The following is an 18,842-nucleotide window of genomic DNA, read 5'->3' as shown; positions in this document are numbered from 1 at the left end:
TTAGAAGATGCAACTTCTTTATGGTCATCACTGAAGTTTGTTCAGAAAAGGTCAGTGACTAGCCACCATGCAGCACTCCAAACTCACAGAGGACAAAGCCAAGGACCAAAACGGGCCAAGGAACTCTAGACTGATAAGGCAGTGCCCACTAAAAACGTTTTTGTTTTGACTACTCATGCCAAAGTAAAGGCCCTGGAGAATTAAGACAAATTTAATACTTCTGAATTTTCCTTAAATCTCCTAAATACATCTCCTACAGAGATGTGAAAGAAAGTCTGAAAATTTCACTCCACCCCCACTACTTGGGTCTTCTATGTGTGAAGAAGGGAATGTTGCGGCTATGACCTAATGCATTGAAAGTGGATCAAAATTTAAGAAAGAAAACATTTCCAACATGATGAATTGTTCCTGGGGGGGGGGGGGGGCGGGGGGGAAGAGAGAGTATTTTCTGATGTTCACAGGAATACCTGGATCAGGAGAAAGCTATTTTTGGCCATGTTATGGACCTAGGAGCAAAATTCTCTGTATTCTGTGTGTGACTGAATTTTGCTACAAACCTAACGTAAAAGTTTACTGAATGCTAGCTCTCTCCACCAAGTTGCATGGTGGCTGACATCTAAATTATACAGTCCAGCTAAATATGATACAGGGATAGTGAGACCAGTCTGTATGTTTTATGTACTCTTAATTTGTTTATACTCTTTCCTTTATTGATGGAGATCAGAGCCTTTATCTGCTTTCACATGATTTAAGATGGGACTTTTCACTCTGTAATGTTGGGTTTTAAAATATTTTGAGGATAGGGGAATGTGTCCTTTTATGATTGATTGAATCTTCAGAGTCCTACCATGATTTCTGTATACATTCTGTATGCCAGGTCAAAATTGACACAAATTTTAATAAATGATCTGTGGCTTATTAAATCATTTGAACAACAGTACTCAGATGAGAATTCCTTCTGGCTTCAATTCTGAGCCATCAAGTAATTTCCAGAAGCTTATTACCAAGAAAAATGATTGCAAAGGAAACAGCAAAACTGCAGCAAATTCAGGGGATAAAAGAAAATTAAAGCCTGAAACCAAATGACCAGTCAGAATTTATTCTTACACTTCAGATCTTTTAAACTGTGTTTTAACTCCAATACATTATGTTATTTATCAACGTAAAAAGAGAAGGATTCATTGCATGTTGTGGAATTGTATTTCCTCTTCTTTTTTCTTTTTAAATTATTTCCTTTTTATACAGGCTAACATTGTACCCCCTTTACTAAAGCTGCAGGAATCTGCCACGTGGACTAGAACAGAACAGAAAAGTTCTTAGAAATGAAGTCACGGTTCCCCTCATTAATTCACTGTACTGCCTTGGAAAATGCAAAAAAATTATAAAATCACTGTATCTGTGTAACAGAAAGCCACCTGTACAAAGACAAAATAACGAAGGTTGGAGAGGCAGCTACACTGCTGGAAATGAGGAATGAAGATGCAGAGTCCAGGAAGAGTGGAAATTCTCTGTACAACCATGTCTAACAACAGCTTCCTTGGTCCACCTGAGCTGACAACATTGGTTTAGCCGTACAGGTCATCATCATTGTCCTCGTTGTACACATTGCCACTGCCACCACCTCCAGCCCCCTGGCTTGGTCCAGCTCCACCTTGGCTCCCAGATGGGAATCTATACAGAAGGGGGGGGGAAAAAAAAGGTAAGAAGTGGTACAGATTATTGCTGTGTAAGACACCTGTAAGGACGCGCGTTTCCAACTAAGTATATTGTACCTAGGAGTGCTATCCAATGGACGGGGTGGCTCTCCACCTCCCACAGAAGTAATTTGGGTCTACGTCACAGAATAAACAAATTCCCACTGCTTATTTGGCTTTTAGTTCACATTTAAAGGCAGATTTTAGGAAGAACGTGCAAATAAGAGTTGACACATCCAGGTTGGGACATGTACATACGAGTAGCCATACTGGGTCAGACCAATGGTCCATCTAGCCCAGCATCCTGTTTTCCAAACAGTGGCCAAGCCAGGTCATAAGTACCTGGCAGAAACCCAAATCGTGGCAACACTCCATATGACAAATCCCAGGGCAAGCAGTTGCTTCCCATGTCTGCCTCAATAGCACACTATGGACTTTTCCTCCAGGAATTTGTCCAAACCTTTTTTAAACCCAGATACGCTAACCGCTGTTAGCACATCCTCCGGCAAAGAGTTCCAGAGCTTAACTATTCGTTGAGTGAAAAAAATATTTCCTCCTGTTTTAAAAGTATTTCCATGTAACTTCCGAGTGTCCCACAGTCTGTACTTTTGGAACGAGTGAAAAATAGATTTACTACTACTCGTTCTACACCACTCAGGATTAGTATTTTAGCACAGAACCTGCTGCCAAAGCCCGTTCTAAAAACACATGCAGGAATGAATGCTTATGCACTACGTTAAGCAGCAGCAGGAGCACGTGGGTAACATTAATGGAGGAAACATCTACATGTGGCCCTTTAGAAACATCTATGCTAATTAAGGAAAGAGCCCACAAATGTTTGACACAATAAGTTCTGGGGGACAAATAGTTAAACAGGAGGGACCTTCACAAATCACTCCTGTGAAGCACTGTCATGAACACAACATCCTAGAGATCAGCTGTAAACCCCAATGCTGATCTTTCAGCAGACATGCAATTCCCTTCTCAAATGGGTAACACACACGTTTTGGACCCACCCTAATCCTGCCCAAACTCATCCCCTTTCCAGACACACATACTGTGAACTTGTTCACATAGATCCCAGCTTTCTAAACTGTGGATTTAGACGTGATATACAAATCTACATGCCACTTTATGCATGCCCAGACTGCAAATAGGGCTTCTAAATAAGGGCAACTTCCTGTTCTTCTTGGGTCACGTCTCTCTCACAGGGCCGCCGAGAGACTAGGCCGGGCCCGGGGCAACGTCACCCCGCCGCACCCTCCCCGTCGCTGCAGTCCGCAGTCTCACCTGCCTGCCTCCACAGCTCCGGGCCCCCTTCATTCAAAGGGGCAGTCGCAGATCGCGTCTCTTCTTGCCTTCCCTCCCTGTGTCCCGCCCTCGTCTGATGTAACTTCCGGTTTCCGCAAGAGCGGGACACAGGGAGGGAAGGCAAGAAAAGAGGCGATCTGCGGCTGCCGCTTTGAATGAAGGGGGCCTGGAGCTGTGGAGGGAGGCAGGTGAGACTGGGCACTGCAGCACCGGGCCCCCCTTGGAGACCCAGGCCTGGGGAATCCCCCCCCCCTCTCATACTGCATTGTACACTGCTTGAAGGGTTTGAGCCTGATTTAGCAGTCTGTGAATTAAGTGTTCTGTTACACTGTTTTCATTCACGAAATCAAATTTCTAAACAAAGTACTTGTGCAAACAAGTTCCTGAAGTCCATAACCATTTATTAGCCAAGCAGATTTGGGAGAGCCATTGCTCATACCCAGAAATGAGCTATGAGAAATAAATACATTTTACTTTTTTTTTTTATGCCAGGTACTTGTGACCCAGGATCAGCCACGGTCAGAGACAGGGTGCTGGGCTCCATGGACCTTAGTTTGACTCAGTGTGGCTTTTATATTATCCAGATATGAGGCAACAAAAGAAAACTTCTGCCAGGGAATGGAACTTGGAAATTAACAGGATACTACATGCAGTTTTTCTCCTTAGTTCTTCAGACAAAGCACAAATCCCAAGCCATTTGCTATTCAATAAAGTCTGAGGATTACCTGAAGCTGCCAAAACCTCGGCTCTGCTGCAAGGTCTGTGCAAACATCTCGTACTTCCTGATGTCATTATCACTGACAGAGCGGCGAGCGAAACGCATGGCCTCCTCAAAATGATCTCTACGAATCTCAGGCACTGGGTCATCTTCTTCCACCTCCTGGAACAGGAGAGATACAGGGAGAAGGGAATATTAACCACAAATTGACACCTTCAGTAAAGTCTAGGAAAACATAGCTCCTTCACTTCCTGGTATCTCAAGCCCAAGACACCGCAGCAGTATTCTACTAGCTTCAAGTGCATCAGATGATTATTAAAACAGGAGCTAAGGGTACAGGTGAAGAGCTCTCACTACAACACAGCTGCTGGGAAAGCATGGTGCAGGCATCCCATGGCTAATTCTTACAGCAATGGGAAGCAGTAAGGAAAAACTGCATGCACCAAACGCCAAGATGTTCTGCCTGATCCACACTCCTACTACATTCTTTGGCAGACTAGATCAAGCTTCATGCTAGTTCTGCCACCAAAGGTTTGCCAGACATCTCGATTCCCAATCGGTCTCTAGGCCCATCTGTGTGTTCACAGAACACAGCCTCTCAATCTCTGCGGGTAGCACAAACGGAATAGGTTAGTTTTATGAACTACCCCCAGTGGACAAACAGCACTACACAGGTAGGAAAGGCACCGAAATCTAAAATGTCAGAATATTTTTCACAGCAGAACTAAACAGATGCAGTGGGAGATTTGTTTCCTCTTTGAAAACCCAACAGCTAACCAAAACTACTACTACTTATTTCTAAAGCGCTACTAGACGTACACAGTGCTGTACACTTGAACATGAAGAGACAGTCCCTGCTCGACAGAGCTTACAATGAATCTGAATGTAACTCTCCTTGAACTACTACTGAAAAAGGTGTGAGCAAAATCTAAATAAATAAAATTGCCAGAAAACAAGGACCTAGTGGCCCACCCAGTCTGCCCAGGTGCCTCGTGTCACTGATTACTGCCCCCTCCCCCAAATCTATCCTAAGTATACTTAAATTCAAGGCTTTAGTTGTGACCATCTATTGGAGGTATGTGCCTGAATCACCTGCCATCTTGGTAAAGGAGGTTTTCCTCCTATTTCCTCTTAGCCTTCTTCCATCTGGTTTCTTGGTCCATCTGAACCAATGCTTTTTGCTATCCTAGAGCAGTGTTTCCCAACTGGTGTGCCAAGAAAAGCCACTACTGCCTAACGCTCAGATCTAAGCCAACACCTGGGCTCTGTTCTTGGTACCACACAAAAGTCAGTCAGCCCAGTGGTGGCTTCTAAATGTGGAGGAGCTCCTTCCTGAGAACAGGTGTAGTTCCCATGCAAGTCTTTCCCAACTACTGCATGAACCATGAATGTGCAACAATGCAAGGAATGGATAAGTAACCCTGCTTAGTATCAGCACCACCACTTGAGTCCTTCCACCTGCACATAAAGGGAGCAGATCCATTGTGGTAAGTTCATGTGTCACTGAGTGGTGGGCTTTCAATTCTTTCCCAGCTCTTAACCTTAAGCAAACCTTGTCTGCATTGCTTGCTCCACACAATGTTTAACGTTGGGGTGCCTAGGGCTTGAATAGGTTAGAAAAAAACTGTCCTAGAAAAGAGCGGCTGCCCAAGAGTTAGATCAGTGAGCTGTGAAGCATATAAAAAAAACAAGGTTAAAAATCCCACTGCTGCTCCCTGTGACCTTGGGCAAGTCACTCAATTCTCTATGGCTTCAGTTACCCTCTGGGGACCAGAAAATACCAACTCAATGTAATTCACCTTGAACTGAGAAAAAGATGTGCTAGATCCTAATACCCCTTCATCTCACCCTTTAGGTTTTTTTACATTTAAATACCTGTCTAGTAAATAATTTGCATTTCAAGTGGGTGATTAAAATTGTGATTGTTATATATCCTTCCCTTGTGGTAGAAGTAACCTCGTTCATGCTTGGGGGCCATTTCTTAGTCCCCCTAAACACGTTGGTTGATAAGTCTGGGGAGTGGAGGGGGAGGGAGATCATTAAAACACAAAAAATTGAGGAACACTGTTCTGGATTTGTATTGGTCTGAAGGATGTTTACTTATGGCATTTATTTAGAGACTGCTGAAAGGTGTTATTGATTTCTCAAATAAAAATGTTGAAACAAATACCTGTCTAGTAAAGTTGAGTGGCAATTTATGCAGAAATTTTAGAAAGTGGATTTCCACCCTTTATTCCTCACCCACTGCCCGGGTCAGAGTTAATGGGGGTTATTCAGCAAGCTTTAGACTAAATAGGGGAACTCAACAGGGGTGCCCTCCTTTCTTTTCTTTTTGTCTAAGTGGTAGAACCCCTTTCAGCCATAATTAGACATCAGCATATCAAGGGAGACTGTGTGAGAGGGGAGGAATTTTAAATATTGTTTGCTGAAGATCCTTCTTATTGTCAGGGACCCCTGTGAATCATTACTTCATATATTAACTGAGTTGCAGTTATATGGTAGTCTTTCACGCTTTTAAATGAATGCTTCCAAGTTCAAATTGAAATGTTACACTTCCCTTACCAATATAACTGAAAAACTAAAAGCCCAGTTAACCTTTGGGTGGGCTAAAGGGTGTATTTTGTATCTGGCAGTGAGAGATCTTACTGTTTTATACAGGTGGAGCTATGGGAGATTATTTCCAGAGCTTTTCAAGACCTTGGAATACTGGTCTAGATTATAACATGCTTGGATAGGATACACTGCTACCTGTAAAATAATGTTGACAAATACATAAAGTGGGGCAACAAGACATTATCTGTGGCAATTCCAAGGGCAACTCTTTCCCAGTTTCAGAGAAAGATATTCTCCTATATTTGTACGCGAAGGCTGCCTCAAGTGGCTAGATATATATATTACAACACTGTCACATTAGAGGTGGATTGGGGGTTCCTCATTTTGACAGTAGTTATACAGCAGCACACCTGCAGGCAATACAGGACCGACCAGTATTGCTCCCCATTTTTTTTTTTTTTTTATTTGTACCCTGCGCTTTCCCACTCATGGCAGGCTCAATGCGGCTTACATGGGGCAATGGAGGGTTAAGTGACTTGCCCAGAGTCACAAGGAGCTGCCTGTGCCTGCAGTGGGAATCGAACCCAGTTCCCCAGGACCAAAGTCCACCACTCTAACCACTCCTCCCAGTAATTGAAACTGTGGGTAAGGTTAGATAGATATATGTTAGCTTCTTAAATGGACTACCTTGATTTGGGGCCAAAGGGATATACAGCCTCACCTTTTAAAAAATTTCCCCTTTAAGTCAGTCATTTATTACCCATGAGGTCAGGCGTTAGGAAAATCATGTTGGGGACCAAGTGCCTCTCTGGGATCTCCCCCTCACCAGAGTGCTCTCTTATTATTTGTACCTAATGGGATGCTAGACTGTTGGAAGGGTGGGAGAAGAGGGGTATATTGCACATATTGCTTCCATTCATTTATGCTGATATTACGATCTACATCCCCTTCAGTCATGACCTCTCTAATATCTCAAATGATATTGAATGTTGCTTGAACATCATGGACTCCTGGGCCAACTCATTTCAGCTGAAATTACACACTGAAAAAACTCATTGTCTTGTCATCTCATCTCCATTTACTGCTTATAAGCCTGCAACCCTAAACACCCCGGCTTATTCTCTCCCTTTCTCAACTAACCTTAAAATCTTAGGTGTCATTACTGACAAAAGTCAACAGCCATTGTAAAGAAGATGTTTTATTCCCTGTGGAAACTTAAGCGAATAAGACCCTACTTCCCGAGGGAAATATTCCGCCGCTTGACGCATACACTAAGCCATTTGGACTATTGTAAAGGATTATATGCGGGTTGTAAGGTCCAGCTTCTGAAAAAACTGCAGACTGCCCAGAACACAGCGGCCAGATATGATATACAACAAAACAAAATATGTTAGTGCTACACCTCTTCGCCTGAAACTGCATTGGCTCCCTATGTCCCGCATTACCTTCAAACTTTGTACTCTAGTTCACAAGATACTCTACGGTGATGCCCCTGGTTACATGGTTGGCCTAATTAATCTACCAGCCAGGAATAGTATCAGCTCATCTCGTACCTATATGAATCTTCACTATCCTACTTGCATTGGCCTTAAATATAAGGCGACCTACGCGTCCAATTTCACCTATTTAAGTACGCAAATGTGGAATGCATTACTAACAGCAGTGAAAAGATACATGACCATCTACAATTCGGGCGAACTTTGAAGACCTGTTTGGTAAAGCCTACCCTGCTGTTTCTGATTAGCAACTTCAACTCTGCACTGATTTACAAGACAATGTTATTTCTTATATCTTTGTCATTTATTGTTCCCATTTACCCCTACCTTCCCTTACCCTGATTCTATTTGTATTTGTTTTTTTTGTTACAATCCAATTTATTACTCAGCAATCTTCATGCATTACCATAATGTATTCTTCCTTATGTATATACGCACACGATACATATTTATACCATGATCTGTTCCATGTATGTTATGATCCCATGTATGTTACCATATATGTATGCAACTTGTGTCAACATTTTCATTGATGATTCCACCTAGTAACACATCCATTAGAGTACACACGCAACAAATTGTAAAGCTATCGTTCTTATGTACATTAATCTTAAGTTGCTATCATCAGTTTTTGTTTTATAACAGTACCCTCTTATCCCCCTCCCCCCTTACTACCTTCACTTTTGCCATGTACACTGAAAGAAACAATAGTCAGCATGTTACATTAAACTCAAACCGTAATTCCAATAATAACACCTTACATTATTCCGTGATTGAACCCCTTATTTCTATTTATCATCAACCGTATTGGAACTCCCAAATATGGTGACTTGTAAGCCACATTGAGCCTGCTAATGTGTGGGAAAATGGGGGATACAAATGCTGCAAATAAATAAGGGATTTATTCTTTGAAGGCATTTTAATCCCCTTCCAACAAATGAGGGCAGAATATTTACTTCCAACTACAGTTTTTTTTGTTTTTTTTATAAGATTCAGCACCAAGATTATTTGACCCACAAAGTGCTGCCTTTTGAGGCGTTACTTGTGGGTACTGCTCAGAAAATGTTACATCTCTAAACTGTATATTACTCACTAGGGCGCAGAGTTAACTAAAAATAGGTTTAAATGAGCGGAATTTGGGATGTTCCATTCTGAATCTCTATAATCCTCTAATCTTGTGGAACAGAGTTAAAGTACTATATTGCTGGCATATGTATTCTGTTCATGCTTCTCTTATTTCTCCCGAATGGTCTGCACTATGTTGGAAAGGGCCTGGAAGTTTAAGCATTTTACTACCATGTATGTTGGAGCTGCCCAAGGATCCAGAGTTTCTGGACTCACTGGACACAAATTATTCCTTCAATGCCGATATCACAGTAGTTGCTGATCCTAAGTTATGGTTATTGCAATGGCAACCGCCAGACATGGCTACCCAGCATTTTCAAGTGCTTTTGACTTGACCGGCTGTATTAAAGAAAGTTGCTCATTGCTAGACTACAATTATGGTAACCACAGAAGGATGTGGTTAGACCAAGGCTGTGGATGCATATTATTTAAGTAAATTGACAGCCCTTAGAAGAGGACAATTAAGTTTCAGATGATATACCAAGCCACAAATGGCTCCCATAACGCAAGCTCTGAGAACGATATATGATTATATTACAATTTTTATTTCCTCCTTTTGGAAGGTTTAGTTGAAGTGTATAACAATATTGTGGTACTGTGTTAATATACCTTTAACAAACTATTCAGTTTTATTGTTCATCTTACTTTTGCAAACCTGTTTCGGTGCTTTCGTAGCTTAAATTTCAATATGCGTCACATGTGCAGTGTTTTATTTGGTGGTTGATAACCTTATTGTCTGTTGATGCTATTTTTTTTTTTTTTTCAAAAGCTAATAAAAAAACATTTTTAATAAGTCATGTGTCTAGCAGGCTCTAATTGCAGTCCCCCCTCCTATTTATGAAGACACTAGAAGACTGCTGGAATCCCCTCCTCTAGACCTCAGTGCTGTGTTACTGCCTCCTCCCTTGCGTGCACGCAATCAATTTACCATGGCTGAGGGGTTTGTCTGCCTCTCTCGCTCCCTCCTGATCTCACTTTCAATAGACTCTCGGATGGCCAGCTTACAGGCACGCTGGCAGATTTCGGTCAGGTCAGCTCCAGAAAAGCCATTGGTCATCTTTGCCAGGAAATCCAGATCTATATCCTGCAAAAGGAAAGCAGACCTCAAGTTTGGTGCTGTTAATAGGTGTCAAATCTCTCCTGGACTCTGCTTTATTAAAATAGTACAAAAGTTAGGAAGTAGCCAAGTTACTCTTCATAGAAAGACATCTCAGAGATGGGGATATTCTGCTAACTGCATACAGTTATGCTCAATACTAAAGAGATGAGGGATCTTTTATCCTGCAGTAACTTCCTGTCCTTGGAATGAGAGCTAATATTACACATATTGCTGAAAACCAGGGCACAGCTGCTCATAGTTTCCAAAGAACAGACTGTAATACAGTCCAAGTTCAAGGCCGAGTGCCTCAGTCTGAACACAAAGAACCAGCTCAGTAAGCTGCACAACTTGAAACAGAAGCTGTTTGCATAAAGGGCAGCTTGTTTTTCAGGTTGCATTAAAACTCCCACTGGAGTAGACAAGGCTTTGACGATGAGGATTCTGACACTGGGACAGCCTGGTTTGTATCAACCTGCTTCCAAGTGGGAAAGGGGTACATGCTGACATCATTGCTGTTCCTGCTGTCAAGAAAGCGAATGCTACATACCTGTAGAAGGTATTCTCCGAGGACAGCAGGCTAATTGTTCTCACTGATGGGTGACATCCTCGGCAGCCCCTCCAATCGGAATCTTCCTAGCAAAGTCCTTTGCTAGCTCTCGCGCGCCCGCGCGCACCGCACATGCGCGGCCGTCTTCCCGCCCGAAACCGGCTCGAGCCGGCCAGTCCAGTATGTAGCAAGACAATACAGTTCAAGGGAAGACACAACTCCAAAGGGGAGGTGGGCGGGTTTGTGAGAACAATTAGCCTGCTGTCCTCGGAGAATACCTTCTACAGGTATGTAGCATTCGCTTTCTCCGAGGACAAGCAGGCTGCTTGTTCTCACTGATGGGGTATCCCTAGCCCCCAGGCTCACTCAAAACAACAACCATGGTCAATAGGACCTCGCAACGGCGAGGACATAACTGAGATTGACCTAAAAAATTTACCAACTAACTGAGAGTGCAGCCTGGAACAGAACAAACAGGGCCCTCGGGGGGTGGAGTTGGATCCTAAAGCCCAAACAGGTTCTGAAGAACTGACTGCCCGAACCGACTGTCGCGTCGGGTATCCTGCTGCAGGCAGTAATGAGATGTGAATGTGTGGACAGATGACCACGTCGCAGCTTTGCAAATTTCTTCAATGGAGGCTGACTTCAAGTGGGCTACCGACGCAGCCATGGCTCTAACATTATGAGCCGTGACATGACCCTCAAGAGCCAGCCCCGCCTGGGCGTAAGTGAAGGAAATGCAATCTGCTAGCCAATTGGATATGGTGCGTTTCCCTACAGCCACTCCCCTCCTATTGGGATCAAAAGAAACAAACAATTGGGCGGACTGTCTGTGGGGCTGGGTCCGCTCCAGGTAGAAGGCCAATGCTCTCTTGCAGTCCAATGTGTGCAGCTGACGTTCAGCAGGGCAGGAATGAGGACGGGGAAAGAATGTTGGCAAGACAATTGACTGGTTCAGATGGAACTCCGACACAACCTTTGGCAAGAACTTAGGGTGAGTGCGGAGGACTACTCTGTTGTGATGAAATTTGGTGTAAGGGGCCTGGGCTACCAGGGCCTGAAGCTCACTGACTCTACGAGCTGAAGTAACTGCCACCAAGAAAATGACCTTCCAGGTCAAGTACTTCAGATGGCAGGAGTTCAGTGGCTCAAAAGGAGGTTTCATCAGCTGGGTGAGAACGACATTGAGATCCCATGACACTGTAGGAGGCTTGACAGGGGGCTTTGACAAAAGCAAACCTCTCATGAATCGAACAACTAAAGGCTGTCCTGAGATCGGCTTACCTTCCACATGGTAATGGTAAGCACTGATTGCACTAAGGTGAACCCTTACAGAGTTGGTCTTGAGACCAGACTCAGACAAGTGCAGAAGGTATTCAAGCAGGGTCTGTGTAGGACAAGAGCGAGGAGCTAGGGCCTTGCTGTCACACCAGACGGCAAACCTCCTCCACAGAAAGAAGTAACTCCTCTTAGTGGAATCTTTCCTGGAAGCAAGCAAGACGCGGGAGACACCCTCTGACAGACCCAAAGAGGCAAAGTCTACGCTCTCAACATCCAGGCCGTGAGAGCCAGGGACCGGAGGCTGGGATGCAGAAGAGCCCCTTCGTTCTGCGTGATGAGGGTCGGAAAACACTCCAATCTCCACGGTTCTTCGGAGGATAACTCCAGAAGAAGAGGGAACCAGATCTGACGCGGCCAAAAAGGAGCAATCAGAATCATGGTGCCTCGGTCTTGTTTGAGTTTCAACAAAGTCTTCCCCACCAGAGGAATGGGAGGATAAGCATACAGCAGGCCTTCCCCCCAATCCAGGAGGAAGGCATCCGATGCCAGTCTGCCGTTGGCCTGAAGCCTGGAACAGAACTGAGGGACTTTGTGGTTCACTCGAGATGCGAAGAGATCCACCAAGGGGGTGCCCCACGCTTGGAAGATCTGGCGCACCACTCGGGAGTTGAGCGAACACTCGTGAGGTTGCATAATCCTGCTCAACCTGTCGGCCAGACTGTTTACGCCTGCCAGATATGTGGCTTGGAGCACCATGCCTTGACGGCGAGCCCAGAGCCACATGCTGACGGCTTCCTGACACAGGGGGCGAGATCCGGTGCCCCCGCTTGTTGACATAGTACATGGCAACCTGGTTGTCTGTCTGAATTTGGATAATTTGGTGGGACAGCCGATCTCTGAAAGCCTTCAGAGCGTTCCAGATCGCTCGCAACTCCAGGAGATTGATCTGTAGACCGCGTTCCTGGAGGGACCAGCTTCCTTGGGTGTGAAGCCCATCGACATGAGCTCCCCATCCCAGGAGAGACGCATCCGTTGTCAGCACTTTTTGTGGCTGAGGAATTTGGAAAGGACGTCCCAGAGTCAAATTGGACCAGATTGTCCACCAATAGAGGGATTCGAGAAAACTCGTGGACAGGTGGATCACGTCTTCTAGACCCCCAGCAGCCTGATACCACTGGGAGGCTAGGGTCCATTGAGCAGATCTCATGTGAAGACGGGCCATGGGAGTCACATGAACTGTGGAGGCCATGTGGCCCAGCAATCTCAACATCTGCCGAGCTGTGATCTGCTGGGACGCTCGCACCCGCGAAACGAGGGACAACAAGTTGTTGGCCCTCGCCTCTGGGAGATAGGCGCGAGCCGTCCGAGAATCCAGCAGAGCTCCTATGAATTCGAGTTTCTGTACTGGGAGAAGATGGGACTTTGGGTAATTTATCACAAACCCCAGTAGCTCCAGGAGGCGAATAGTCATCTGCATGGACTGCAGGGCTCCTGCCTCGGATGTGTTCTTCACCAGCCAATCGTCGAGATATGGGAACACATGCACCCCCAGCCTGCGAAGTGCCGCTGCTACTACAGCTAGGCACTTTGTGAACACCCTGGGCGCAGAGGCGAGCCCAAAGGGTAGCACACAGTACTGGAAGTGGCGTGTGCCCAACTGAAATCGCAGATACTGTCTGTGAGCTGGCAGTATCGGGATATGTGTGTAGGCATCCTTTAAGTCCAGAGAGCATAGCCAATCATTTTGCTGAATCATGGGGAGAAGAGTGCCCAGGGAAAGCATCCTGAACTTTTCTTTTACGAGATATTTGTTCAGGGCCCTTAGGTCTAGGATGGGACGCATCCCCCCTGTTTTCTTTTCCACAAGGAAGTACCTGGAATAGAATCCCAGCCCTTCTTGCCCGGATGGCACGGGCTCGACCGCATTGGCGCTGAGAAGGGCGGAGAGTTCCTCTGCAAGTACCTGCTTGTGCTGGAAGCTGTAAGACTGAGCTCCCGGTGGACAATTTGGAGGTTTGGAGGCCAAATTGAGGGTGTATCCTTGCCGGACTATTTGCAGAACCCACTGATCGGAGGTTATGAGAGGCCGCCTTTGGTGAAAAGCTTTCAACCTCCCTCCGACTGGCAGGTCGCCCAACACTGACACTTGGATGTCGGCTATGCTCTGCTGGAGCCAGTCAAAAGCTCGCCCCTTGCTTTTGCTGGGGAGCCGCGGGGCCTTGCTGAGGCGCACGCTGCTGACGAGAGCGAGCGCGCTGGGGCTTAGCCTGGGCCGCAGGCTGTCGGGAAGGAGGATTGTACCTACGCTTACCAGAAGTATAGGGAACAGTCTTCCTTCCCCCGAAAAATCGTCTACCTGTAGAGGTAGAAGCTGAAGGCTGCCGGCGGGAGAACTTGTCGAATGCGGTGTCCCGCTGGTGGAGAGACTCTACCACCTGCTCGACTTTCTCCAAAAATGTTGTCCGCACGGCAAGGCGAGTCCGCAATCCGCTGCTGGATTCTATTCTCCAGGTCGGCGGCACGCAGCCATGAGAGCCTGCGCATCACCACACCTTGAGCAGCGGCCCTGGACGCAACATCAAAAGTGTCAAACTCCTCTGGCCAGGAATTTTCTGCACGCCTTCAGCTGCCTGACCACCTCCTGAAAAGGCTTGGCTTGCTCAGGGGGAAGAGCATCAACCAAGCCCGCCAACTGCCGCACATTATTCCGCATGTGTATGCTCGTGTAGAGCTGGTAGGACTGAATTTTGGCCACGAGCATAGAGGAATGGTAGGCCTTCCTCCCAAAGGAGTCTAAGGTTCTAGAGTCTTTGCCCGGGGGCGCCGAAGCATGCTCCCTAGAACTCTTAGCCTTCTTTAGGGCCAGATCCACAACTCCAGTCGTGAGGCAACTGAGTGCGCATCAGCTCTGGGTCCCCATGGATCCGGTACTGGGACTCGATCTTCTTGGGGATGTGGGGATTAGTTAAAGGCTTGGTCCAGTTCGCCAGCAATGTCTTTTTGAGGACATGATGCAGGGGAACAGTGGACGCTTCCTTAGGTGGAGAAGGATAGTCCAGGAGCTCAAACATTTCAGCCCTGGGCTCGTCCTCCACAACCACCGGGAAGGGGATGGCCGTAGACATCTCCTGGACAAAGGAAGCAAAAGACAGACTCTCGGGAGGAGAAAGCTGTCTTTCAGGAGAGGGAGTGGGATCAGAAGGTAGACCCTCAGACTCCTCGTCAGAGAAATATCTGGGGTCTTCCTCTTCCTCCCACGAGGCCTCACCCTCGGTATATAAGTATATAAGTATTGCCATACTGGGAAAGACCAAAGGTCCATGAAGCCCAGCATCCTGTTTCCAACAGTGGCCAATCCAGATCACAAATACCTGGCAAGATCCCAAAAAAGTACAAAACATTTTACACTGCTTATCCCAGAAATAGTGGATTTTCCCTGTCCATTTAGTAATGGTCTATGGACTTTTCCTTTAGGAAGCCGTCCAAACCTTTTTTTAAACTCCACTAAACTAACCGCCTTTACCACATTCTCTAGCAACGAATTCCAGAGTTTAATTACACGTTGAGTGAAGAAATTTTTCTCCGATTCGTTTTAAATTTACTACATTGTAGCTTCATCGCATGCCCCCTAGTCCTAGTATTTTTGGAAAGCGTAAATAGACGCTTCACATCTACCCGTTCCACTCCACTCATTTTATAGACCTCTATCATATCTCCCCTCTGCTGCCTTTTCTCCAAGCTGAAGAGCCCTAGTCGCTTTAGCCTTTCCTCATAGGGAAGTCGTCCCATCCCCTTTATCATTTTCGTCACCTTTCTCTGCACCCAGACACAAGTTCACGGACCTGCGTCTGCAACCGTGCCCGGCTCGACTCCGCGGAGCCACGTCCACGATGGGGGCGTCGAGAGGTAGACTCCCTCGCCCGCATCGGCGAAGCTCCCTCCGCCGACGTAGTCGGGGAGCCCTCCTGGGAGGTGGCCGCAGTCGTCGGGGACCTCACCCCGGGCGATGGGCCAGCCGGCGCCACGCTCGACGGTACCGGAGGCGCAAGCACCGCCGGTACCGGAGGGGTAGGGCGCAACAGCTCTCCCAGAATCTCTGGGAGAACGGCCCGGAGGCTCTCGTTCAGAGCGGCTGCAGAGAAAGGCATGGAGGTCGATGCAGGCGTTGACGTCAGAACCTGTTCCGGGCGAGGAGGCTGTTCCGGGCTGTCCAGAGTGGAGCGCATCGACACCTCCTGAACAGAGGGTGAGCGGTCCTCTCGGTGTCGATGCCTGCTGGGTGCCGACTCCCTCGGCGACCCAGAGCTCTCGGTGCCGACGCGGGGAGGGGACCGGTGTCGATGCTTCTTCGACTTCTTCCGAAGCATGTCACCGGAGCTCCCCGGCACCGACGAGGAGGACGTAGAATCCAGCCGTCGCTTCCTCGGGGCCGAGGCCGAAGGAGGTCGGTCTCGGGGGGGCTGTACCGCAGGAGCCCTCAGGGTAGGAGGAGACCCACCCGAGGGCTCACCGCCACCAGCAGGGGAATGGACAGCCCTCACCTGCACTCCACTCGATGCACCACCGTCCGACGACATCAGGAGACGAGGTCCCGGTACCACCGACGTCGATGCAGCTATCCGATGTCTCGGTGCCGATGCAGAGGGCCGATGCCTCGATGCACTGGCAGCCAAGGAAGAAGGTCTGGACGCTGATGACGTCGGTGCACACGATGACCCCGGTGCCGATGCCGACGAAGAGCCCGAGAACAAAACGTTCCACTGGGCCAATCTCGCTACTTGAGTCCGCCTTTGTAAAAGGGAACACAGACTACAGTTCTGGGGACGGTGCTCGGCCCCCAGACACTGAAGACACGAAGAGTGCCTATCAGTGAGCGAGATTACCCGGGCGCACTGGGTGCACTTCTTGAAGCCGCTGGAAGGCTTCGATGTCATGGGCGGAAAAATCACGCCGGCGAAGTCAAAATCCGAAATGACGAATTCGGAGCACCAAAACTTTAAGGGAGAAAAATCTCGACCGAGGCCGAAAAGAGGCCTACCCCGACAACGAAAGAAAACTTACCGGGGCAAAAACTGGAGATACGGGAAGGGGCAAACGAAACCCAAGGGGGTTTCCGGAGCACTTTCCGAATGAAAAGAAACTTTTTCTAAGCAAAAACACGTCGATTAAACACCGGACGCGCGAGGTCAACTCTCCGGGGCTCAACACGGCAAAAAACACAGCCGTACCGAGTGCGGACGAAAGAAGACTGGCCGGCTCGAGCCGGTTTCGGGCGGGAAGACGGCCGCGCATGCGCGGTGCGCGCGGGCGCGCGAAAGCTAGCAAAGGACTTTGCTAGGAAGATTCCGATTGGAGGGGCTGCCGAGGACGTCACCCATCAGTGAGAACAAGCAGCCTGCTTGTCCTCGGAGAAAAATAGCTATTAAACAGAGAAAAGGGATAAATGTTAAAAAAAAAAAAAAAAAAAAACTAACCCAGACGTCCCAGAAAAGTGGCTACTTTAAAAAAAAAAAAAAGTACATGAAACACCAAAAGCAAGCAGGAGATTGTTATATTTGTGTTTAGCATGATGAGTAGTAAACATCACAGTAGGACATTTATAATTATTTGTAGTCCAATACTTAAGGTTTAGAGGGTGTACAGTTTCTCACAAATAACATGTCAGTCCACAGATGATACAGATCCACTCAACCTTCTGAGCCTTTCATGCTGCTGGAACACTGCTAGACCCCTGCACCTCGGCATTTTAGACACCCTTGAGTTGCCAAGCCTCAGCAGGCCAAGTACTAGGCCTGCCCCTACTTTGCTCTGCAGGTGAAAATTTGCCATGTGACATCGCTCCATGTTCAAGTTGTTTTTCCATCAGTCAAAAAAATTCAGTTAAAGCGTTTTCATGATAGCTCTTTTATCTAGTAAGATTTAGAATTTGCTGCCTTCTCAAATATAGTTTTCACCTAATTATCTACACCTATTTGCTACAATGAAAAGTTATGATTCTAAATCCTAAGACAATTTGTTGACTTTCGTATTTTGGCTATTGTTTTAGCTATAAGGTAACGCTTTTAGGACATTAGTCCTACCACAACATCACTTTGTATTTGTTCACACCGGAGTCAGCAAACGCCTCTCCGGTACTAAGCCTATAAATAAGTGGGGAAATGTGGGATAAAAATGTAACAAATAAAATAAATGTAACCCGCTTTGATTACAAAGCTGATATAAATGCAAGAATGGTATAGTATAGTAATTGAGGTGGAAGAGGAGAAGGAAGAGGTGGTTTGTGCTATTTCGTTAAAATAGACTCAAAAAAACCTGATGGCTCAGTATGGCTCCTACTTACCACCCCAACCACTAATTCCTACTTCCTGTTTACCTAAATGTAAGGGACTAAAGTGAGAACATTCTCTGTAGCTGAGTGTTAGGAGATAACTGGAGAACATAGAGACAATGCGCTCTTGGTAGGGTACCACTCAAGTCTGCACACTTCTGATCTAGTTGGAAGTCATCTCTATAGCATACTATCATCTTCCTGCTCCTAAGGTCTAACACAATTTTGTGCAGCAATCCACTTCATTAGCTCATTCCCAACAGGCCTCTTGGTCACTTCCTACATTGCTGCATGGTCAGGGGAGAATGCACCCATAGCCTACCTTAGCAACTGGTGACTTCCTCAGGTTAGCCTTCAGGATGGCCACACGTGACTTCTCATCAGGCAATGGGATGTAAATAAGTTGGTCCAGACGTCCTGGGCGCAGGATGGCAGGATCAATGATATCAGGACGGTTTGTGGCCCCAATGATGAAAACATTCTTCTTGGTGGACATACCATCCATTTCTGTCAGAATCTGATTGATTACCCGGTCTGCGGCACCACCGCCGTCCCCAATGTTCCCACCACGTGCCTTAGCAATAGAATCCAGCTCATCAAAAAAGAGCACACATGGAGCAGCTTGCCGTGCCTGTGGACAATTTAATGGTATTAATATCAAACACAAAAGCTCAGAGAAAGACATTAGGC

General features: G+C 46.7%; 1 protein-coding gene across 1 annotated transcript in view; it reads right to left on the bottom strand.

Annotated features, from left to right (window-relative positions):
• Nucleotides 1-1,078: 1,078 nt before the first annotated feature.
• Nucleotides 1,079-18,842, bottom strand: part of LOC115461786 (transitional endoplasmic reticulum ATPase-like) — a 54,327-nt gene continuing 36,563 nt past the window's right edge. The window contains exons 11-14 of the mRNA XM_030191831.1: nt 18,475-18,783; nt 9,826-9,981; nt 3,731-3,885; nt 1,079-1,671 (exon numbers count right to left, since the gene is read on the bottom strand). Coding sequence (XP_030047691.1) covers nt 1,566-1,671; nt 3,731-3,885; nt 9,826-9,981; nt 18,475-18,783 — 726 coding nt within the window. The 3' untranslated portion in view covers nt 1,079-1,565. The remainder of the gene's footprint in view (nt 1,672-3,730; nt 3,886-9,825; nt 9,982-18,474; nt 18,784-18,842) is intronic.

This window comes from Microcaecilia unicolor, chromosome 2 (assembly GCF_901765095.1).
Source record: "Microcaecilia unicolor chromosome 2, aMicUni1.1, whole genome shotgun sequence".
Taxonomy (NCBI): Eukaryota; Metazoa; Chordata; class Amphibia; order Gymnophiona; family Siphonopidae; genus Microcaecilia; species Microcaecilia unicolor.
The sequence above is the reverse complement of the archived record's forward strand: the minus strand, read 5'-3'. Positions and strand labels throughout refer to the sequence as shown.